The 24,324-nt window shown below is 45.8% G+C and overlaps 1 protein-coding gene across 1 annotated transcript; it reads left to right on the top strand.

Moving 5' to 3' along the window:
- Window positions 9,867-22,398, top strand: SOD2 (superoxide dismutase 2, mitochondrial). The gene is made up of 5 exons (XM_018053428.1): window positions 9,867-10,016; window positions 10,381-10,583; window positions 15,384-15,500; window positions 17,254-17,433; window positions 19,519-22,398. Exons 1-5 carry the CDS (start codon window positions 9,994-9,996, stop codon window positions 19,662-19,664), a joined length of 669 nt encoding a protein of 222 aa, XP_017908917.1. The 5' UTR covers window positions 9,867-9,993; the 3' UTR covers window positions 19,665-22,398.

The following is a 24,324-nucleotide window of genomic DNA, read 5'->3' as shown; positions in this document are numbered from 1 at the left end:
TCACCAGAGGTTTCTTTATTGATTTATTTTGGCTGTGCCTCGCAGCAGAAGGTTTCTTTTTTTTATTTGTCCTTTAAAAAATATTTACTTGGCTGTACCAGGTCTTAGTAGCATCATGCAGGATCTTCACTGTGGCATGCGAAATCTTTAGCGTGGCATGTAGGAACTAGTTCCCTGAGAGGGATTGAACCCAGGCCCCTGTATTTGGGTGAAGGGTCTTAGCCACTGTACCACCAGGGCAGTCCCAGAATGTTTCTTTTAGAGCCGGCCTGCCCCTCCACATGGGGGTTGGTGAAAACCACAGGTGGCCCTTACCTTCCTTTTAACTGGACAGGATATTGCTGCTATTGACTCCCTTTCCATTGACCCAGTAAGTGCTTGGCTCCAAAATCTGTGCACATCCTGGCACGTGAGTTCTGAGCAGACTTGGTCTCTCACTCTTTAGCTCTCTTTGGTTGCTTCTGTCTGTGCTGTATTTGTTGTATGTGGTTGCAGTGCCCCCTACATACCTGACCCCAGGAAGGTTCCGGAAGAGGGATGGATCAAGAGTATAGGGTCATGCAGGGTATGTCAGGGTGGCATGTATGACCAGGCCACTCAAGATGGCTGTTCTCTGGCTCTCTGTCCATCCCCTATGGGACCAGGGCCTGCTTCACATATACCAACTCACATGACTGACTTTCCTCTGTAGCTGCCCCAGGCCCCAGCTAGTGATTGTTCTTATTGAAGGGGTGGTGGGGGTGTGTGCAAGCTCCCTCTTTCATCAAACCACTGATGTCTCGAGAAAGGAAAAGAAACTGATTCATTGTCCTGTTTCCCAGTTTGCCCAATGCCTCAGTGTTTTGCTCACAGCTGCTCAAATCATACCTCCCAAAGGACATTAGTAATCTTCCACAACTGTGTTTACCCTTTAAATGGAGAAACTTGTGGATGATGATGTGAGCATCTTTTTCTTTTTTTGCAGGTACTGTTTTTTCCAGATAGTTGTCATCATTCAGCATAACTTTGTTCCAATGTATAGGTTTTCCCCAGTTATTTTTTTGTTTGTTTCTTCATAACAGTTACCAAGAACTTCTTTTATCTCTCTTAGAGGTTATTTGTCTTGCTACTAATTGTAAGCTCATGCAACCAAGCTTCAGGCCAGGACGGTATGGAGGCTGAGAAGACTTGAACATGGGCAATGAGCAGACTGAGACATCTTTGGTTGTCACGGCTGTAGGTGGGTGAGGACCACCAGCATCGAGTGGGTAGTGGCCAGGGAGGCAGGTGAACATCCTGCATACACAGGACAGCCCCCCCAGCGGGAGAGTTCCCTGGTCGAAATTGTCAGCAGTGTGGAGGTTGAGATTGAAGCCCCAGCTCTCTGGGTTCCAGCCTTTGACCCCAGACTCGAGTCTCTGGGTAGCCTCAGGCCTTTGCTGCCACACCCCCAGAGTCCTGGATCTTCCAGGGTAACAGGCTCTGCAGGACTATGACAAGGCACCTGAGGGTGGGGACATGGCTGGTTCCATCCCAGCTCGTAGCAGGCTTAGCACCAGAGGGCGGTCCATGCGGGGAGTAGAACGTGAAGCTTCAAGCACCCACGGAAATGCTTTCTCATCCACCCTCCAACCCCAGCTAATGGAGTCAGCTGCTACTCAAAGCAAGGTTATGAGATCTCCGAGCCTGGACCAGAGGTGGGGATGCTACTCTTCTGGGCAGGCTGCCCAGATTTGGCAGCTTTTCCCATCAGGAAATGGTGGTGGTGGGGGGAGGGCGCTGTGGGGTGGCACTGGAGAGATATAAAAGAGCTGTCTCGGGCTTTAACAATGTTGGGGTTGACTCTTCTCCATTCTGCTTGCCCCTCACCCCTAGGAGTCTGAGAGCAAGGTGTGGGTGAGGCTGGCCTCTTCTTAGGTCTGTCTCCCGGGCTCTTCGATGCCCCATGTCCTCACATGGTCACCCCTTGGCCTGTGTGTGTCCATGGCCTTGCCCCCTTTTTATAAGGGGGGGTTAGTGCTCTCATCGTACCTTCAGTTCAGTTCAGTTGCTCAGTCGTGTCCGACTCTTTGAGACCCCATGAATCGCAGCATGCCAGGCCTCCCTGTCCATCACCAACTCCCGGAGTTCACTCAGATTCACATCCATCGAGTCAGTGATGCCATCCAGCCATCTCATCCTCTGTCGTCCCCTTCTCCTCCTGCCCCCAATCCCTCCCAGCATCAGAGTCTTTTCCAATGAGTCAATTCTTCGCATGAGGTGGCCAGAGTACTGGAGTTTCACCTTCAGCATCACTCCTTCCAAAGAAATCCCAGGGCTGATCTCCTTCAGAATGGACTGGTTGGATCTCCTTGCAGTCCAAGGGACTCTCAAGGGTCTTCTCCAACACCACAGTTCAAAAGCATCAATTCTTTGGTGCTCAGCCTTCTTCACAGTCCAACTCTCACATCCATACATGACCACAGGAAAAACCGTAGCTTTGACTAGATGGACCTTAGTCGGCAAAGTAATGTCCCTGCTTTTGAATATACTATCTAGGTTGGTCATAACTTTTCTTCCAAGGAGTAAGTGTCTTTTAATTTCATGGCTGCAGTCACCATCTGCAGTGATTTTGGAGCCCAAAAATAAAGTCTGACACTGTTTCCACTGTTTCCCCATCTATTTCCCATGAAGTGATGGGACCAGATGCCATGATCTTCGTTTTCTGAATGTTGATCTTTTAGCCAACTTTTTCACTTAATTACCTTTTAAAAGGCTCTGTCTCCATAAGTTTGTTTTCTTAGACTCTGTGAGTCTGCTTCTAATTTTCGTCAATAAGTTCGTTTGTCTCATTTTTAAAAATTCCACATATAAGCGGAATCATATGATATTTGTCTTTCCTCGTCTGACGTACTATGGTGCGGGGAGGGGTAAATTAGGAGTTTGGGGTTAATATATACACACTACTGCATGTAAACTAAACAACAAGGGTGTACTGGAGAGCACAGGGGACTCTGCAAAGCGACCATCGTTGCTGCTGTTTAGTTGCCAAGTCGCGTCCGACTCTTTGCGACCCCATGGGCTGCAGCACGCCAGGCTTCCTTGTCCTTCACTCTCTCCTGGAGTTTGCTCAAACTCGTGTCCATTGAGTCGGTGATGCCATCTCAATCAACCATACTCCAAAAGAAAATAAAAAGGGAAATAAGTTAATTTAAATAAAAAGTAAAAGTGTCTGATACTACAAAAAAAAAAAAAAGCTCTGTTTCTGGATACAGTCACATTCTAAGGTACTGGGGGTCAGGACTTCAGCGTATGAATCTGGGGGACAAATACAGTCCTCGACAACTGGATTAAGTGTTAAACTCGTCTGGAACAGGACTAAGATGTCTGCTCGGGGGGACTGGAATGTTTAGGCTGAATGTGGAGCATAAGAGAGCTGCTGGTTTGTCCACTGAGAGGCTATTCTTTAAACTCCTTACAAGAGTAACTGATCAGCCGTCTTTCATAAACAGAGCATCTTATCCCAACACATAGCTGACTAGTTCCTGACACTAAATCAAAGGTTAAAGATCCCTCTAGGCTTATTTGACAGGATTTTATCCACTTTCCCACCAAAGGGCCAGTGCAGATGTAAGCGGGCCCTAGGATAGGGTGATGCAGACCAGGATGGAGAATATTCTGGGACACGCCTGAGACGGGACCCAGGGTCCATCCTCTTCTCATGGACCAAGTTCTGGAATGAACCTCCCTGGTATAAGAGGCCACGCCTCCTGTGTATCCACTCTGGCTCTCTAGAGTGGACCTCTGGTGGGAGGGCTGCTGCTGCTGCTGCTGCTGCTAAGTCGCTTCAGTCATGTCCAACTCTGTGTGACCCCATAGACAGCAGCCCACCAGCCTCTGCCATCCCTGGGATTCTCCAGGCAAGAATACTGGAGTGGGTTGCCATTTCCTTCTCTAATGCATGAAAGTGAAAAGTGAAAGTGAAGTCGCTCAGTCATGTCTGACTCTTAGTGACCCCATGGACTGCAGCCCACCAGGCTCCTCCACCCATGGATTTTCCAGGCAAGAGTACTGGAGTGGGGTGCCATTGCCTTCTCCAGTGGGAGGGCAGCTCCTAACAAATGCTGACCAGGAGACATAGCCAGCCTGAGCTCCTTCTGCGTGGTCATTGCCCTCTGTGGTCAGGGTCAATTCATTGTGAGTAGCTCTTGAGAGTTATTCTTAGAACAATGCCATGAACTCAGCCTCACTCCATGATAAATCCTGGGCTGTTAAATGACATTCTACAGTGTAATGACTAACAAATCTCCCCACCGCTCGCATCGAATGCATTGCCCTCCCTGTGTTTTACCTGTGTGGTGGTTAGTTTTAGGCGTTAGCCTGGAGGATGTTTTGGATGCAATTAACATTTAAGTTGGTGAATTTCTGGGTAAAGTAGATTTTCCTCTATAATGTTTGTGGGCTTCATCCAATCAGTTGAAGGTCTAAGTAAAACAAAAACTGACTTCCGTTAAGTGAGAGAGAATCCTCTATCAGATTGCCTTCACACTGGAACTGCACCACTGGCTTGCCTGGGTCTCAAGCCTGCCAGTTCACACTATAGATTTTGGATATCCAGCCTCCGTAATCGCATGAGCCACTTCCTTATAATACATCTCTTTCTCTCTGCATGTACACATCTTAGTAGCCTTGTTTCTCTGGAGAACACACCAGGAGTGGTGATGATGGTGGACTGTTGATTCCCCTAAAGGGGCAGATGTTGCCTAGTTTTTACAGAGGGATCTTATGGAGGCATCACCTGAATTCTAAATATGGGACCACTTTTCTCTTCACCCTTCCCCCATTCTGTTCTGGTTTCCCAGGTTCATGGCTAGTGAGTCTAATTCCATAGACAAGGTTAGGAAAGTCAGCCAGGTGGGTCAGGGTCAAGGGAAGCTCCAGGAAGCTGGGTCTTCACTGAGACTAAGGGGCAAATGTGATCGAAGGGGCAAATGAGAGGGGGCAAGGGAGGAGAGAGGACCAGTTCAAGCTTCAGGTTCAAGAGCTAGGACCTGAATCATATGCAAGAGAAGAGGCTGGAGATCAATCAAGAGTTGAGAAGACAGCAATAAGCTGGGACACAGCATAGGAGGGGCAAGTTTCAAACAGTGAACTGCAAACAAAATAGGGTTGAGCTGTTTTACTGGGTGCAAGGAATGTGGTGCGCAGGGGGTGTGGCGGCTGTTTAAAGGCACAGTGATGTTAGGGTTAACAGGGAGAGTGGTACACTCAAAGCTGAGCTCTACTATTGACAGGCTCTGTGTGACCTTGGTCAAGTCACTTACTGTGTGTGTGTGCTAAGTGGCTTCAGTCGTATCTGACTCTATGCGACCCTATGGACTGTAGCTTGCCAGGCTCCTCTGTCCGTGGGGATTCTCCAGGCACGATTACTGAAGTGGGTTGCCATGCCCTCCTCCAGGGGATCTTCCCAACCCAGGGATCGAACCTGGGTCTCCTGTATTGCAGGCAGAGTCTTTACCGCTGAGCCACCAGGGAAGCCGAAGTCACTTACTACCTTTGCGCAAGAGAGAAATACTAAGCCACTTTACAGAGATGCTGTGAATTAAGACACTTTTTAGCACCAGAACAGGGTCTGACAGTACCAGAACCGAGGATCTGCTCAATTACGTCAGTTCCTTTCTTCCTTTATGTTGGTTGCGCAGTCGTGTCCAACTCTTTGAGACCCCCTGGACTGTAGCCCACCAGGCTCCTCCGTCCATGGGACTTCCCAGGCAAGAATACTGGAGTGGGTTACCCTTCCTTTCTCCAGGTGATCTTCCTAACCCAGGGATCGAACCCAGGTCTCCTGCATTGCAGGTGGATTCTTTACCAGCTGAGCCACCAGGGAAGTCCAAAAGTGTAAGTGAAAGTTGCTCAGTTGTGTCCGAGAACTCTTTGGGACCTCATGGACTATACAGTCCATGGAATTCTCCAGGCCAGAACACTGAAGTGGGTAGCCTTTCCCTTCTCCATGGGATCTTCCCAATCTAGGGACTGAACCCAGGTCTCCTGCACTGCAGGTGGGTTCTTTACCAGCTGAGCCACAAGAGAAGCCCAAGAATACTGGAGTGGGTAGCCTATCCCTTCTCCAGGGAATCTTCCCGACCCAGGAATTGAACTGGGGTCTCTGACTACCTGTCTTGTTCAATAAAACACTTCTGTTCTGAGCCAACCTTCCCCTTTCCTTTCCAGGAGTTAATGCATTCTTGGAGGATCCAATTTAATTATAATCAGCCTGATGTTGTGGGGTGGGGAGCTCACTTAGAAACCTTTGTTAATGATATTCTATCTTTCCCATCATTTTCTCTCTTTGCCTAGATCACTGGTTTCATTTTAGCAATTTAAGTACTACTCTTGGTCCTATTCCTGGAGAAGGAAATGGCAACCCACTCCCAGTATTCTTGCCTGGAGAATCCCAGGGACAGAGGAGCCTGGTGGGCTACAGTCCATGGGGTCGCAAAGAGTCGGACACGACCGAGCGACTAAACAACAATAAAACAACAACAACTTGATCCTGTTAGCAATCTCATTTATGCAAAAGGAAAGTCGGTGGAGCAATTCTCACTGAGATTCCTGTCTGGGTAAGGTTTGTGGTACAAGGGGTGAAAAGGAAGAATGAGAGAGACAAAGGAGAGAATGTAGCTAAAGACATTCCATAAATAGTCCGAGTTCATTACTCAGCATGTGAAAATATGTCTTGTAGTTGGAGAAGGAAATGGCAACCCACTCCAGTATTCTTGCCTGGAGAATCCCAGGGACAGGGGAGCCTGGTGGGCTGCCGTCTATGGGGTCGCACAGAGTTGGACACGACTGAAGCGACTTAGGAGCAGCAGCAGAAGGATATGTAGCATTTTCTCTGTTGTTAAGGAATTCCAAATTTTTTAACACTGGGAATGGTCATAACTAAACGAATGTTTCCCAGCCTCCTCTATAGTTAGGTGCAGGCTTCTACTGAAATTCTGATTGGAATTTGTTGGGTGAACCTACCATGGAGAATCCTCGAAAGGAGACAGCTGGGGCCAAACTTTTGTCCCTCCCTCTTCATGGAGAGGGGGTGAGATGGCTGGTGTTCTAGAAGCTATCATGGATCATGAGGCAACTCTGAGGACAGAGGAACCTGGTTCCTTGAGGACTTCATGGCACTGTCATCCCAGCCCTGGACTACCCACTCCAGATCTCTTTTACAGGAGGGAATACACACTTCTGGGTTTGAGACACTGTGGCTGGATCTGTTTAATAACTGACTCCAAAGGATTTCATCTCAACCTACATTTTTCCTTCTTCAGCCAATATGTTGATCTAGACTCTGGTGGGTCTGGGATGTCTGTGAAGTAGCCTCGTGAAGTTTGTTGATGGGAAATCCACAATTATGGTGCCCTGATGTGGCAGATGACATCCTGAGCTGGCTGGAGGAATTTGGGACAGACTCCAGTCAACTGTAATCTAACTCCCTGGGACAGTTGAATGAGTACATCTTACAGTGGTGATTGCTGCTGTGAAATTAAAAGACACTTGCTCCTTGGAAGAAAAGCTATGACCAACCTAGATGGCATATTAAAAAGCAGAGACATTACTTTGCTGACAAAGGCCTGTCTAGTCAAAGCTATGTTTTTTCCAGTAGTCATGTGTGGATGTGAGAGTTGGACTATAAAGAAAACTGAGCGCTGAAGAATCGATGCTTTTGAACTGTGGTGTTGGAGAAGACTCTTGAGAGTCCCTTGGATGGCAAGGAGATCCAACCAGGCCATCCTAAAGGAAACCAGTCCTGAAGATTCATTGGAAGGACTGATGCTGAAGCTGAAACTCCAATACTTTGGCCACCTGATGTGAAGAACTGACTCATTGGAACTGACTCATTCCCTGATGCTGGGAAAGATTGAAGGCGGGAGAAGGGGATGACAGAGGATGAGATGGTTGGATGGCATCACCAACTGGATGGATATGAGCTTGAGCAAGCTCTGGGAGTTGGTGATGGACAGGGAGGCCTAGCATGCTGCATTCCATGGGGTCACAAAGAGTTGGACAGGACTGAGCCACTGAACTGAACTGAACTGAACTGATAATGGTCAACTATAAAAGAAAAAGAGGCCTGTTTACTGGATGTAAGACATTCTTATTACCTCCTGCAGCCCCCAAGCCCTGGTCTCAATCCTGGTCACTCTCGTAGTTGGGGTGTCTTCTGGAAGGGGGTAGCTGATGGCAGATATGATGTTAGAGACACTAATCTCATTTCCCCACACCCCAGCCTTTGTTGCTTGCTCAAAGGGGCATGTCCTGCTGAGGGGATGGGGTGGGAATTCAATTTAAATATCAAAGCATCACTTGTACAAAGAAGAAGTACATCGATTTGGTCTGACTGGGCTCAATCTCCTTCTAGTGATATTTTGTTCTCACTAGAACAAGCCTTTTTATTAGCCACTGACCTATCACTGAATTCTGTTATTTCATTCTTCCAAATGCTTTTATTCCAGTTCCCATAGCTAGTACCTTAAAAGCAGTTCTTAGTATCTCATGCTAGAATTTATACAACAGTTTTTTAACTAGTCTGCGCCTTAAATCAATGGCAGACTCCCTTGCCTGGAAAACTACTTTAAATATGCCTCATGTTAGCTAAAATGCTTTTCAGTTTCCGGTTACCAATTATGTGTCTGAGTTTTAAGGACATTCATCACCTGGTTCCAACTTGAATTTCCTCCATCTGGTAGCATGCCCTTACATTCACCTTGACTGCCAGCAAGCCCTACCCTTTCTGTGAAGCCGTGCTCAGTGGTTCCCCTTTCGGTTCCCCTAGTCATCCTCGGCACAGAGGTGGGGTGGAAATTGTGAAGGAGATGGAGGAAAGTAACTGAAACACTATTCAGCACCTATTATTTGTCTGTCTATTACTGTATTATTCTATTCAGGAAAGGCCCAACTCAGGCCAATAAGTGTAAAACTTTCTAATTTCTTTACAGAATTCAGGATTTTTTTTTCCCCCCAGTTGTTGAGAAAGTACCTGATACTTACAGCTCATTAGAAATAGGACACCGCAGGAAAGACTCCTCTGTTGTACTTCTTTTATATTCTCCCAGCAAACACTCAAGACTTGACTGCTAAGGCCTGGTAATCAATGTATGAACTTTGGGTTCTAATCCTGATCTTTCACTTATTAACGGTGTGACCGGGGCAACCGGTTCATTAAGCGGGAATCAATGATGCCTATCCTAGGGGTGAAACAAAGATAAATGTATGTAAACTCTGCAGCGCAGTCCCTGGCACGTGGCGGGTGCACAGTAACACTATTATCAGGCCTGGCGGAGGTCCCAAGGTCGGTTCACTCGGAAAGAACGCTCACTCCCGGCAGTAGTTGGAGAGGCACCGGCCCTACACCGTCCCAGGGCCAGGGCCCGCTTTCCTGCGAGGCCGCATCGACTCACGGCTGCGCTCCGAAGCGGCTCCCAGAAGCACTACTCTTCCCTCTGGGCGAAGGGCCCGGGACCCCGAGGCTACCCCGACCCGACCCCACCCCACCCCGGCGGCGTCCGGGAAGGAGCAGGAACAGAGCCGCGGGCAATTCCCGGGCACGCCCGCGGGGGCTAGGTCCCCCATCCGCGGGCCGCGCTGGGCGGTGCCTTCACGGGGGCGGAACCCAGAGCCGTACCATCTCTTTCGGGGGCCGGGGGGAGGGAAAACAGCGGCCCTCCCTTTGGCGACCCGCACGGAGGCGCGCAGTCGCAGTGCGGACCCCGCGGCTCGCGCAGCGGCCGGGGAGACTGCCGGGCCTGTCTTTCCCGCCTGCGCTAGGCCCGGAGCGCGGGCGGGGCCGACCCAGGGCCCCGCACCCCACTTCCCCGGAGTTGGGAGCGGCGGGCGCAGGAGGGCGGGGCCGCGGGGCGCGCGGGGGGCGGGGCCGCGGCGGTGGTGTCCTTGCGGCTCAGCCCCGGACACGAGCGCATCGTCGCGGGTCAGCGCGGCGCGGCTACTCGAGCTCTGAGAGGCCCACGGGCAGCGTCCACCATGTTGTCCCGGGCGGCGTGCAGGTGAGGCTCCGGACGGCGCGCGCGGCGGCCAGTCGAGGCCCGGGCGGGGGCCTCGGTGGCTTGGCGCTGCTGCCCCCCACTGGCCCGTTCGCACCGGCCCCGCGGGCTCCAGGACACCGGCCTGCGGGCAGGTGGTGGGCCGAGCGCATCTAGGTGCCGCCGGGTCCGCTGCACTGCAGCTTGAGTTTCAGGCTGGAGACTGGACGGCCGGCTGGCCGACGGTCCCAAGGGCCAGCACTCCCCCCCACCCTCCTGTTCCTTCTCCCCGGCGCTCGGGTCCTCTCTCCGGGCTGCGGAGACGCGCTCGCGGGGGAAAGGTGGCTGCGCGCGGGGCCCGATCGCGCTGGGTGTGCTCTCTCTGCAGCACGAGCAGGAAACTGGTGCCGGCCCTGGGCGTGCTGGGCTCCCGGCAGAAGCACAGCCTCCCCGACCTGCCGTACGACTACGGCGCCCTGGAGCCGCACATCAACGCGCAGATCATGCAGCTGCACCACAGCAAGCACCACGCGGCCTACGTGAACAACCTCAACGTCGCCGAGGAGAAGTACCGGGAGGCGCTGGAGAAGGGTGGGTGCCGGGCGGCCGGGCTCTGGGAAGCGGGTGGCGAGGCGCTACGCTGCGAGGCATGCCTGGTAAAGACCGGTGCCCCCCGGCGTCGCGCAGAACCAATGCGCGCGGTCGCGCGTGGACCTGGGGGCGGAATTCACAGGGAGAACAGCCGTTTCGTGGGGAACCCAGGCTTGCATTTGTTTGCCACTCTTTGTTTTCTTTTATATGCCACTCTTTTGAGTGAAAATGTAGTACGGAGTTGGTATTTTTCTTTTTTTAGAGGAGCTCAGCTGACAAAACCCGTAATGCGTGAACTTTATTTTGTGTTTTGCGTCTGGGGCCGTCTATGGGAGTACGATGTCTTAACGTTTCTATACAGAATAGTTATTACATTTTTGCATGAGGGAAACTAGGCTGTACGTGTGGCTGAAGCAACACAGTTAAAAGTGCATTTTTTCCCTAAATGTCTTTTTTTCCCTAAATGTCTTTCTTCTTTTATTTTAATTTGGAGTATAATTGCTTTACAATGTTGTGTTAGTTTCTGCTGTGCAAGGACATGAATCAGCTATGTTGTTGTTGTTGTTGCACAGTCGTGTCCGACTCTTTGCGACCCCATGGACTGTAGCCCCCCAGGCTCCTCTGTCCATGGGATTCTCCAGGCAAGAATACTGGAGTGGGTTGCCATTTCCTTCTCCATGAATCAGCTATGGGTATACATATATCCCCTCCCTCTTGAGCCCTCCCCGCCCTCCCCCTCAACCCACCCCTGTAGGTCCTCACAGAGCACCCAGCTGAGCTCCTTGTGCGATACAGGGAGCTTCCCACTAGCTAGCTATTGCAGATATGGGAGCGTATGTACCTCAGTGCTCCTCTCTCAATTCCTCCCGCGCTCTCCTTCCCACCCGCCCTGCCCACGAGTCCATTCCTTCTTTACATCTGCGTCTCTATTCTTGCCCTGCACATGGTTCATCAGTACCAGTTTTCTAGATTTCATATATCTGCGAATTTAATTTCAGTCCTGAGAAATTGGTTGATTGTATTTTAGGCAGTGACTGCTTGTTGACTGGGGACATCTAGTGGGAAAAGGCAGCATTTCAGTCTGGTCGTGTGTGAGTTTATTAGGTAAACAAAAAGAAGAGGAAGTTACCACATTCTGGAAGATTTACTTGTGACCTCAGAGGGATGGTCTGAGGAAAGAGGTTCTACGATTTAGGGAAAAAACAACTTCGGGAAGAATGTGGTAATGGGGAGAGGCTGGGGTAAATCCCAGTTGTGAAACTTATTTCCTGCAAGACAACACATGACACCTATGAATGCCTCTTCAATGTTTTATTTTATCTATTTTTTATTTTATTTTTTCCATTTTTATTTTTTATTTTATTATTTATTATTATAATTTTTTACTTTACCATAGTGTATTGGTTCTGCCACACATCAACATGAATCCGCCACGGGTTTACACATGTTCCCAATCCCGAACCCCCCTCCCACCTCCCTCCTTGTACCATCCCTCTGGGTCATCCCAGTGCAACAGCCCCAAGCATCCTGTATTCTGCATCAAACCTAGACTGGCGATTCATTTCTTATATGATATTATATATGTTTCAATGCCATTCTCCCAAATCATCCCACCCTCACCCTCTCCCACAGAGTCCAAAAGACTGTTCTATACATCTGTGTCTCTTTTGCTGTCTCGCATACAAGGTTATCGTTACCTTCTTTCTAAATTCCATATATATGCATTAGTATACTGTATTGGTGTTTTTCTTTCTGGCTTACTTCACTCTGTATAATCGGCTCCAGTTTCACCCACCTCATTAGAACTGATTCAAATGTATTCTTTTTAATGGCTGAGTAATACTCCATTGTGTATATGTACCACAGCTTTCTTATCCATTCATCTGCTGATGGACATCTAGGTTGCTTCCATGTCCTGGCTATTACAAACAGTGCTGTGATGAACATTGGGGTACATGTGTCTCTTTCAATTCTGGTTTCCTCGGTGTGTATGCCCAGCAGTGATTACAAGCAGCTTAAATGTCAGTCCTTGTGCAATAGAAGCTTTGCTTGTTTAATGAAAGCCTCTGGGAAAAAAGCTCTACTTTATCACAATATATTCTACTGTGTTGCCTATAAGTATCTGTGGCACTTTGTTGATTTAAACAATTATATTTTAAAAACCATTAAGAAGTTACATTTTCATGTTTGAAAATCTGGGGAAAAAAGTGTAAGGAAAATGACATCATCAATTTTATCACAGGTAAGTATCATAAATAGTTTTCAAACAAAAGTATATACTTGTATTAAACAGAGGGGAAAAAAACTACTGTGAAGCCAAAGAAAACGTTGAGCAGCAGGAAAATTTCTTAAAAGCAGATATTAAGCCCCTCAAATTTCTATTAAAATTTAAAAAATGCTCATGTAAACTTTAGGAGATTGTGATGAAACTAGTTCTCAGTAAGCAAGTTTCTTTTCCATTAGAAATAGTTAGTGTTGGCATTAAAAAAACAATATAAATTCTGTATTTATTTTTAGAGTGATTCTCCAAGAAAAATTAGTAAGGGAAACACCGATCTGTCAGAAAATTATTTTGTAAACATAGCGACAAAAGTTGGTATCTTAAACAGAACTCTCAAAGATTATCTGTGTATTTAGATATCATTGGCCTTCTCCTTTCTGAATTGCTAAAAACTGGAGGCTTTATTGTTTCAGACAGCACTATTTCTTATGTGTGTTCTTAGCATGCATCCTCACAACAGAAATGACCAACCTAGACAGCATATTGAAAAGCAGAGACATTACTTTGTCAACAAAGGTCTGTCTAGTCAAGGCTATGGTTTTTCTAGTGGTCATGTATGGATGTGAGAGTTGGACTATAAAGAAAGCTGAGCACCGAAGAATTGATGCTTTTGAACTGTGGTGTTGGTGAAGACTCTTGAGAGTCCTTTGGACTGCAAGGAGATCCAACCAGTCCATCCTAAAGGCGATCAGTCCTGGGTATTCATTGATAGGACTGATTTTGAAGCTGAAACTCCAATATTTTGGCCACCTGATGCAAAGAGCTGACTCGTTGGAAAAGGCCCTGATGCTGGGAAAGATTGAGGGCAGGAGGAGAAGGGGCTGACAGAGGATGAGATGGTTGGATGGCATCACCGACTCGATGAACATGGGTTTGGGTGAACTCCGGGAGTTGGTGATGGACAGGGAGGCCTGGTGGGCTGCGGTTCATGGGGTTGCAAAGAGTCGGACACGACTGAGTGAATGAACTAACAACAGAAATAGAAAACTTCTGTTATGTAAGCTCCCCAAGGGCAGAGTTCTGCTTGGTTCTCTGTGTCTGTCACTTGGGGATCTTATGAGTCATAGGAACTTAAAATTCCCATGGTTCATAATAGTTTTGTTAGTCTGTACCTTCTTCAAGGCATAGAAAAAAATATTTTGCCTCCCTGTTTGGCAAGGCAGAAGAACACAGCTCCAAATATGCCATTCTTTTTAAAGTACAGAGGTCATTTAGTGTCATGAGTGCCTGGTATGTTGTAAGGCAATACGCTGAGCCTCAGAGGCAGCAGTGCACAGAAGTCCGTGTCTTCATTGGAGCTTTCCTCGCATGGAGAGATGGGGATAAGAAAATGTGCAGTATGTCGGGGCTGAAGTCCTGTCGGGGAAGAGAGAGTAGGGGAAGTGGTCTGGAGGCGGGTGGGCGTTGCCCATTTCATACTGTGGTTAGAGAAGCCTTCTAATGTGGTTGATGCTTCAGTGGAGACTTGAGAGGGAATGGGGGGGCGGTGAACCCAGAGGCTGTCTCCAGGAAGAGTGTTCCAGCAAAGGCTGCAGCGGTCAGTGGAAGCCCTAAGCTGGCCGCATGCCAGGCCGGCTATCTAAGTGCCAGGAGGGGCCGTTGTGGCCTGAGCTGGGCCAGCAGGGAGATGCAGAGGGCGGTATGACGCGCACCCCTCTACCGATTGTAAGGACTTGGGGTTCACTCTGAGAAGAGCAGCCTGCGGAGGGGTTTAACCCCAGGTGTGCCATGATCAGTTTGAGGTTTAGAGAAGCCCTCTGACCACTGTGTTGAGAATAGACCGTAGGGGTGGGTGTGGAGGCAGCAGACAGTGGGAGACATGGAGGCTGGAGGAAGGGATGAGGCGCTGGATATTCTCTGGACGGTCTCTGGCTTTGCTGCTGGGTTGGATGTGGGGTGTGAGAGGAAAGGAATTACAAATCACCAAGTCATCAAAAATGCCCTGAGCAAACGCTGAGATGGGGGAGGCCTTTGGATGAATGAGTTTGGGGTTGAAGATCAGCGGTTCAGTTCTGAATAAGTTGAGCTTTTTGGGAGTATAACCATGCTGGTAGGTGGTTGTGTATCTAGAGAATGAGCGTTGAACATTTTCCATATAGCCTGTATATGGAGCCATCTATTTTATAGCACTCCACTATCTTTTGTCCTTGTTTTCTTTGTTAGGTCGTTTACTGAAATCTTTTCTATCCGAGAAAACCGAGGTCTCTGAAGCCCAGGAGTGAATTTTCTGCTAGCTTTCCCGCTCTTGCTCACTAGCTGTTTGCTACATTATTGATTGAACTGAAAATCCACTGGGACACATACTTTGGGGAGGGCTTTTTTTTTTGGTAAAATATTGAAATGGTGAAGTTTTGGGACTACTTGTTCAGTCACTCAGTCGTGTCCGACTCTTTGCGACCCCATGGATTGTAGCCCACCAGGCTCCTTTGTCCGTGGGATTCTCCAGGCAAGAATACTGGAGTGGGTTGCCATAAAGAGCAAGAATTTAAAGAAAATGTGTTCGTATTTTAACCTTTCAGGTGATGTCACAGCTCAGATAGCTCTGCAGCCTGCGTTAAAGTTCAACGGTGGGGGCCATATCAATCACAGCATCTTCTGGACAAATCTGAGCCCCAACGGTGGTGGAGAACCCAAAGGTTGGTTTAAACTGGGGCAACCTTGGCTTCATTTTGCACACAGTAGGAAAGACTTGATTTTTTTAAGTTACCTTCATTCTCCCTGAGGTATCATGATGGCATCTCTCTCATAGCAGAGAGTACGACAGAGTTGTAACTTTCAGAGGGGCACGTGTGAGAGTGCAGAATACATCCAGGGAATTATGCACACACGCACACACTTAGCCACTGGACCACCAGGGAAGCCCCTAGATGACACATACGGTGTCATCTCCTGGTTGAAATGCACTGTGCATCAGGGGAAGACTGAGTTTTTAGGAGAGATGAATTTTCATTTACTGGCTCTAGGCCCTGGGATAAGATATTAACCATTTCCTATCTTAGTTTTCTTCATCTGTATGATATAGGGATAATTATAGGGTTGTTTTAAAAATTAGGCCATTATAGAATAGTGCCCTTTGCTATTATTTCACTCTTTTACTCTTTCTAACTGATAAAAAAGTAAATTGTCCCAGAAAAATAGATTTTCCAGGACAGCTGCAGGTAACAAGGGAGTCCATAGCCGATGGACTCGTTCGCTCTGCTTGTTCACTTGACTTCCTGTATGGTGGTGCATGGAGTCCTGTAACTTTATCCTTCTCACCCCAGGGCAGGTATGGGGCATAAACAGAGCTCTCCACCTTTGTCTCTGGTCTTCTGGCATCTCCCTTAATTTTCGGAGGCATTTTTAATCATATTCTAGAAGGCACCTTATGCACTTGAAATAAGCAGTTTCATTTGGAAGTAAAGATGATTGGAGGAGTAAGTATGGGGAGCTGGAGAATTTATTTTTTCTGAGGTAGATCTTTAGACCATGACTTAATACTTTTGAGGTGTTGAGAGTTACCAGAATATCAGATACACCTATGTTCATCCAGCAGGTTTTGGCAGTCTATCGTGTTTGTGTTATCCATGCCCCTTTATCTCATCACTTGTGCTTATAATAGATGATTACTTTAAAAATTAAAAAGAAGTTGAATATTTATCTTTTTGGCTGTGCCGGGTCTTATTTGTGGCAGGTGGGATCTAGTTCCCTGCCAGGCAGCAAACCTTGGCCTTGGGGCATTGGGAGCACGGAGTCTTAGCCACTGGACCACCAGGGAAGCCCCTAGATGATGACTTTTAGACCATTCAAATAAGAGAAGTAATATTTTGGGCCTAGGTGATTTGGTTGATGTGCTCAGTCTAGAATTGTGTTCTGTATTGCTACGGAATAAAAAGGGTGATAACCCTTAAAGTGTACCCCTAGTTCACTTTAAGAGGCAACATCACTCTTTTTAAAATGATGTAGTAATTAAGATAGGAAAGATCTAGGCTGCCTTGGAGAAGAAGCAGATCTCAGCCGTAACATTTCATTCCCAAATTGAGACAGAGTAGGTAGGGTAGGATTCAAAGTAAAGTCTTCTGTTGAGGGGAAAAAAAGCGAATGGAAAATACTGTTTCTTTCCATGTGGAAATAGCACTGTGAGTGAAAAAAACCCCTCTAACGTGTTTCAGTAACACACACGTGAATTAAAATTCTGAGACCTGGTGACTATCGTGTCGGGGCAGGAATGACACTGTTTTGTAGGCTCACTGGGTTACGGAGTGTCTTCTGTGTCTTTGTCTAGTTGTGTCTTGGGCCATATGACAATAATACTTGATATATGTACTAAAATATTTATTGTAATTGTTCTAATCTCTTCTTTCATGGGTGGTTTTTGTAACCTTTTTTTTTTGTTTCTGTTTTTAATAGGGGAATTGCTGGAAGCCATCAAACGTGACTTTGGTTCCTTTGCCAAATTTAAGGAAAAGCTGACTGCTGTATCTGTTGGTGTCCAAGGTTCCGGTTGGGGTTGGCTTGGCTTCAATAAGGAGCAGGGACGCTTGCAGATTGCTGCTTGTTCTAACCAGGATCCCCTGCAAGGAACAACAGGTTAGAATTCTTTATTCTGGAGAGATGGTTTGTTATAAAGCATTTATCATGAACTGAAGACTAGCAGTGTTTAAACCTTCTTGAATACGTTTTGAGCAGATCTTAGAAGCCGATACCCAGAGTCTTGTGTGAGCAAAAATGCTTTCCAGGTCCTTGATATTTTATAAAGTTAGCATGTGTAATTTTACAGATATATTAACAAAAAAGATTTTAAACATAAGCTCTGCGTCATTTGATAGAGCATTCATATCAGGATACAGAATAATTATATGCACTAGACTAAAAACCTAAGACTAGATAAATAGCATGAAGGAGGAAAAGAGACACAGGCTGGGTCTGACTTAAAACTTTGGACTCTCATCCCCTCTGCTGAGCACCTGTGGCTAAACTGGGACCAGAGCTCAGGTTTCCAGTCTGCCTTGCCAAGGGCTTTGGCACAGGAAGAGGCTGGGCTTCAAAGCTGGGCTCATGAATTCCTTTACATGTTGAGCCAGATGGAAGTAGTAGCTCTTTAGGGAGTAGTCCTAAGGATCCAGCGCTCAGCTGGAACTCTGATGAAAGGTGATCGAATTGGTTAGCAGTGGGTCTCAGCCATATTTTCTGCCTTTGCACATGTCAGGAGACTTCCTTACGTGACTCACTGCCCCGGATCTGTCCAGATTTAGCCAGAATCTAAGCTGCTCTTTTGGGAGCCACAGAATTGGGAAAAGCAAAGATTTGTGAGCCCTGAGTGCTCTAGAGTCAGGTACCTGACCCAGAAGGCTGTGATTGGTGAGTCCTAGAGACACTGCCTTCTCCCCGCTTGAAGAAAGCCAATAGGAATGAAGATAAATGAAAGTCACGGCAGTTTATTTATGGGAAAAGTCATGTATGAATTTTGTTGCCTTAATTGTAAATGATTAGTGGCATACCTCATGACGGATTTAGACACGTTGGTTTATGACTGTTTTCTTAGGGGAGTGCTTACAGTTGGAGAGGTTTCTTTTTTTTTTTTGGCTGTACAGTGTGGTCTGTGGGATTTTAGTTCCCTGACCAGGAATCAAACCCATGCCTTCTGCAGTGGAAGTGTGGATTCTTAACCACTGGACCTCCAGGGAAGTCCCTAGAGAGGTTTCTTAAATGAATGTTTTGTAGATTTAACTAATTCTTCATTTGAATTACTTAATTTCCGAAATGTGCATCTTTTCCTTAAGTCTTACTCAGTTTTCCTTGTTAACTTATTCTTATATTAATGTCTCATATAAACACTTTGCTTTATTTATTTTATTGAAATATAGTTGGTTTACAATGTTGTGTTAATTTCTGTTGTACCAGAACTTTTATTAATTATTACATACATATACATCATAAATGCTTTGTGCTCTCTGTGACCAACCTTAGCCCAGGGGAGCAGAGCAGGTTTTACATAGCCCCCCACAAATGCACAGCACCTTTGGAAGGTACTCAGACATGCTGGAGACCTGGGTTTGATCCCTGGGTCGGGAAGATCCTCTGGAGGAGGGCATGGCAACCCCCTCCAGTAATCTTGCTGGGCGAATCCCCATGGACAAAGGAGCCTGGTGGGCTGCAGTCCATGGGGTTGCAAAGAGTCAGACATAACTGAGTGACTTAGCATACACATAGCCACCCCTGCAAACAAATCACACTCTTTTTGAGACCCCTAGTAAGGACCACTGAGAATTGGCTCTCATGGGGTTGCAAAGAGTCAGACATAACTGAGTGACTTAGCATACACATAGCCACCCCTGCAAACAAATCACACTCTTTTTGAGACCCCTAGTAAGGACCACTGAGAATTGGCTCTTGGATAAATCTGTTGATTTTAAGAACACCTATTAAATACTGTGGTTAGTTGGTTTTTCCCAAGTCTATTTCAATTATTTTTCCTATTTATCACATTTTCTTCTTCCAAAGAGTAGTCTTTCAGGATATTTATTCTTGTGCAGATTTCCTGTGTGTATCGTATACGAGAAACTGGAAAGTGGACAAGGATGGGGTCCAGGGTAACTGTGTGCGCAGGACGGTTGAAGCGAGGAGACGCAGTATTTTAGATTGAATCTCGTGGCTTTTGTTTCTTTCCAACAGGTCTTATCCCCCTGCTGGGGATTGACGTGTGGGAGCATGCTTATTACCTTCAGTATAAAAATGTCAGGCCCGATTATCTGAAGGCCATTTGGAACGTGATCAACTGGGAGAATGTAACTGCACGATACACGGCTTGCAGCAAGTAAACCGTCAGCCTTACACTGAGTACACCAAGCTCTTTCTGACTGTTTTTGTAGTAGTGCAGAGAACCAGATAAACCAGTACGCTGCTCTGTTGTAGTGTTTCTGAGCGTGGCTTGTTCAAAAATTTGATAAAAATAATCCACTGCTATGGATAATCTCTTTTAAAAGTTTGTTATTAGGCAACTGTTTGAAAATGTTAAGTGCTTTGTATGATTTAGGCTTTTGATTGAACATTTTCTTCGGAGAGCTAAACTAGCTAGGAGGTGGTAGTTGTCATCATAAAACCATCAAAAAAAACTTCATCCTCATGAAGCCTTTCCAATCCTGTTCAATCGCAGTTACAGAAAATCTAATCTTTTTTGCCCCAGTTGCTTAATAATAGAATATTAAATTTATTTCCCAAGGGAAATGCTCAGTTTTCTATTGAAAATTGCTCTGTTAGTAATTCTCTGTCCAGTATTATTTCTGATAGTTACCACCCCGTGGTCTTTAATTATTTTCTGATCACATGCTACATAGGGTTAACACTAACCATTTTGTCATTAAAAATATGTATGACTTGATTGCTGAGTATTGCTTTATTATGAGAAGGAAATAGTAGTGCCTCTGAATTTTTCTGTAGGAAGAAAAATAAAGACTTTTGTGAAATTTTGTCTTGAAACATAGAAATGTGTGTTGTCTAAGCACTCAAAAGGGACAAATTATGGCCTGGTTAATAAAATCAATGATAGAGCTGTGGCCACAGAACTTCTGGCTGGGCACTCACCCCTCTTCTGGGTCTGTTCACGACGCCTCCCTCTCGAGAGAACCAGGCTGGCTCAGGTCCTGCCTCCCAAGTGATGAAAGACATGTTGGTTTCTGGATGCAGTCAGACGCATGCCCCCCTCCAGAACATTTATTTGCAAAGGCTTGTTTTTCAGTAATTTCATCCATTTTGAGTTTTTTTTTTTCTTTTGGAAAAGGTATAATCAATATAGAAGCTTTATATTGCTTTATTGGTTTTTCCAATAAAAGGAAGACTACCCCTAATTCAGTGACACCGCAAATGACGTTCCTGCTTAGTTTTTTTGATTGGAGCTGTTCAGTGCAGCAGGGTCCTTTCTGTATTTGGCTTCAGGTGCTCCATGTCCATCATATCCCTGCTCAAAATTAATGGCTGTATAATACTTTATCAGTTGGACACTTCCTAATATATTTTACAGTCCGGTTACTGAAGATTTGATTTATTTCTAATTGTTATTACAAATAATGCCATTATTTGTGGCAGTCCACATGGCTTTTACCTTTCTATTGGAATATTTTCTCTCTGTAGGTTTCTTTTCTTAAACTATTTAGTAACAGGGTGTTTTCTCAAATTTATTTTTTCATTTAAAAAGTTTCCCCCCAACTCTATTATCTGTGTTTTTTTTTTTTTTCCCATAGAAAAATGGAGTGACTTAGCAGTTTCAATATTGAAGACTGAAGTTTTTTAAAAAAATTTAAATTCAAGGCACTTTTCTTTTAGAGTTCAATTAGGAAAGCAGTCTTTCTGAATTGTCAACAGCATTTATGAGACTAGTGTCAACTGTGTGTGTGTGCGCTTGTGGATTAAAATGACTCAGAGACTATGATCGCCATCCTTTATATGTCAAGTAAAGTGGCTTTCATGGAGCACAGCTAAGAGCTGAGCGACTGCTGCTAACATGTATCTTACATACACACATATATATGCCTGTATATATAAAGGCAGTTGTGTGACCACTGGTTATATGTATCCTGTATACAGATACACATGCCTGAGGAAGTAGGACCTTTTTGAAAGATGGGCTTTTGACTACAAGTAGTATTCTAGATCATGAACTATGAAAAGTAATGCAGAGACTACTGGCATATCAAGCTGTTGGACTCTTACTAAGCTTTACGACTCACAAAAAATTCAATGTTGAAATTTCTATGGGGCTCTATTTTTGCTTTGATTGTATTAAGTGACAACAAGGGAAAGCATACTGTACTCCACTAAAGTTTTGGATTTTAAGAGACTGAAGATGGCATATGCAATACAGATTTTAACCATCCAGCAGAAAATTAGATTCTAAGATTCTGTTTAGCCCCGTTTTTCATTGTAGAAAAGAAACAGAAAAGGTGAAAATAGCATTTTTTCTGGAAAGGGCAAGTACTGTTCACCCAGGAAGGGTTTTGTGACCGAAGCAGCAGAAGCTGCTCTAGTCTCAGATGAGCTGCAGAAACCTTACTTAGCATGATCGGTGCCGCAGGGGAGCAGGATGAGGGACGAAGAGTGTTTGTGAAATAGAACTGTTGTGTAATAATGAAACTTTGATACTGAGAAATTATAGCTTCACTGCAAATCTCAGATTCGTGACTCTAAAGTGAGATTTGAGTTTCTGTTGAGTGCCTTGAAAAAGTAACATCGAAATCATAAAATTTAAGACTGATGTACGCTGTCAGTCACATCTTAAAACGAGGCAGAAGGTACGAATTGTGTTTCTTGTTTGAATTGCAGAGGAACTGCTCTTTGGGAAAGCTGTGAGGTAGCTGTTTTGTAAATGACATCTCATTTTCAGTCACACTCTCACAGTCCCATCAAGCTAACATTCTGTGTTCTAAGGTACATGTGGTACCTACTAAGAATCCTGTAAGGTCCTGGAAAGTTTTCATTTAATTATTCATTAAAGGAGCATTTATTTTCATATTGTAGGTGTGAAGTTTTTTGATTGCCAATAAAAGAATCTGTTTGCCATCAAAAGAGGTCTTCATTAAATATGTGTGCCAAAATATTTATAATCCTACAATGCTGTATCATATTTACGGTGGGAAAGGAATAATAAATGATAGGTAGTTGAAATTTTACTCTGAAAACCCTGAAGACATATGAAGTCTATCTCCAGTTATAGAGCATTTTATATGATAAATTATAATGTTAAAACATCTTCTTTTTGGTTGTGCTGTGCGGCATGTGGGATCTGTTTCCGGACCAGAGATTGAACCTGTGCCTCTTGCATTGGGAGTGTGGCCTTAACCCCTGGACACCAGGGAAGTCCCAATCATAACATCTTAGAACATTACCCAAACACAGAATCTTGTCTTAACTCAAGGAAAAAAGATTTTTATCGCAAGGACAGAGGAGCCTGGCAGGCTGCAGTCCATGGGGTCGCAGAGTCGGACATGACTGAGCAACTAACATCATATCACATCTTGAGTGATTATATTTTATTCACTTGGGTGTTGGAAAGTAAGAGATTAGTGAAGCTCTCCCCGGACTGTTAGTCCACCTGACTCTTGAGCAACTTGGGACCTTAGGAGCACAGACACTTCACACAGTCAAAATATCCACATATAGAGTTGGCCTCTGACCAACCTCGGATCTTGTACTTTATGTGTTTATTGAAAAAGATCTGTGTGTCATTGGACCTGTGCAGGTCAAACACGGGTCAGCTGTATATTCTCGGGAAGCAAAGTGAGCTTTGCCCATGTTTGGGGAGGCCACGTGTCAGCTGTTCCACGTGTGCGTGTGTTGGTAATGAACGCTTCTCTTGAGCAGCTTCTGGAAGACACTTTGAAAAAATAAGGCATCTTAACTTTAGTTTGAAAGGGAAAGAACAAATGCCTCGTCTCTTCTGTCTGCTCAAGATTGTCCCCCGAGTGTCCTGTGGCTGCACCCCGTGCCTCCACGCACGGTGTGGCTGTTGTGTCATGCTTCCTCTGCTCCCGTGAAAACATGAGCCCCAGGAAGGCCCAGGGCAGAAAGTCCCTGATCATTTGTGTGTCTTTGGTATGGAGCACACAATTCTGGGCCCACAGTAACATTTTTTATTGAATGATGTGATTTGATAGATCATCATGGAAATCAACCCCAAATACTCATTGGAAGGATGGATGCTGAAGCTGAAGCTCCAATATTTTGGCCACTTGATGTGAAGAACTGACTCAGTGGAAAAGACCCTGTGTCAGAAAAATCCCCCGGAGAAGGGAATGGCAGCCCACTCCAGTATTCTTGCCTGGAGAATTCCATGGACAGAAGAGCCTGGTGGGCTACAGTCCAAGGGGTCACAAAGAGTCAGATACAACAAGCAACTAATGTGCTGATGCTGGGAAAGATTGAGGGCAGGAGGAGAAGAGGGTGGCAGAGGATGAGATGGTTGGATGGCATCACCAACTCAGTGGACAGGAACTTGGACAAACTTTGGGAGATAGGGACAGGGAGGCCTGGTGTGCTGCAGGCCATGGGGTCACAGAGTCGGACGTGACAGTGACTGAACAACAGCAACATTATATTATAAATACATGTATCCTCCAGGCTCAGAAGTTACTGAAGCCCACAAAGCAGCCCCACAGAGTGTCTGTGACCACAGGGCCTTTGCACATGACTCAAAAGAGCAATGGGTGGTACTGGGAGGCCTGGGCCCTGGTCCTGATGCTTTCAGCACCTGTGTGATACTGGTCAGTGTGCCTGATTCTGGTCCTTTCCCTTTCATGTAAAATGGCTTTGGAAAGATGATCTTAAGTGCCAACTCTAGCATTTTATGGATTTATTTGTGGATTAACTAAAATCATTGTAACCAAATGCATACTGATGATGCCAGATGGTCCTGTCATTTACAAAAGCTATTCAGTTTATATCCTTTAAACAAATATTCTCCAACCAATCGCATATTTGCTGGTAGTA

Source organism: Capra hircus, chromosome 9, assembly GCF_001704415.2.
Source record: "Capra hircus breed San Clemente chromosome 9, ASM170441v1, whole genome shotgun sequence".
Taxonomy (NCBI): domain Eukaryota; kingdom Metazoa; phylum Chordata; class Mammalia; order Artiodactyla; family Bovidae; genus Capra; species Capra hircus.
Note: the sequence above shows the minus strand (reverse complement) of the source record. Positions and strands in the feature narration are given on the sequence as shown.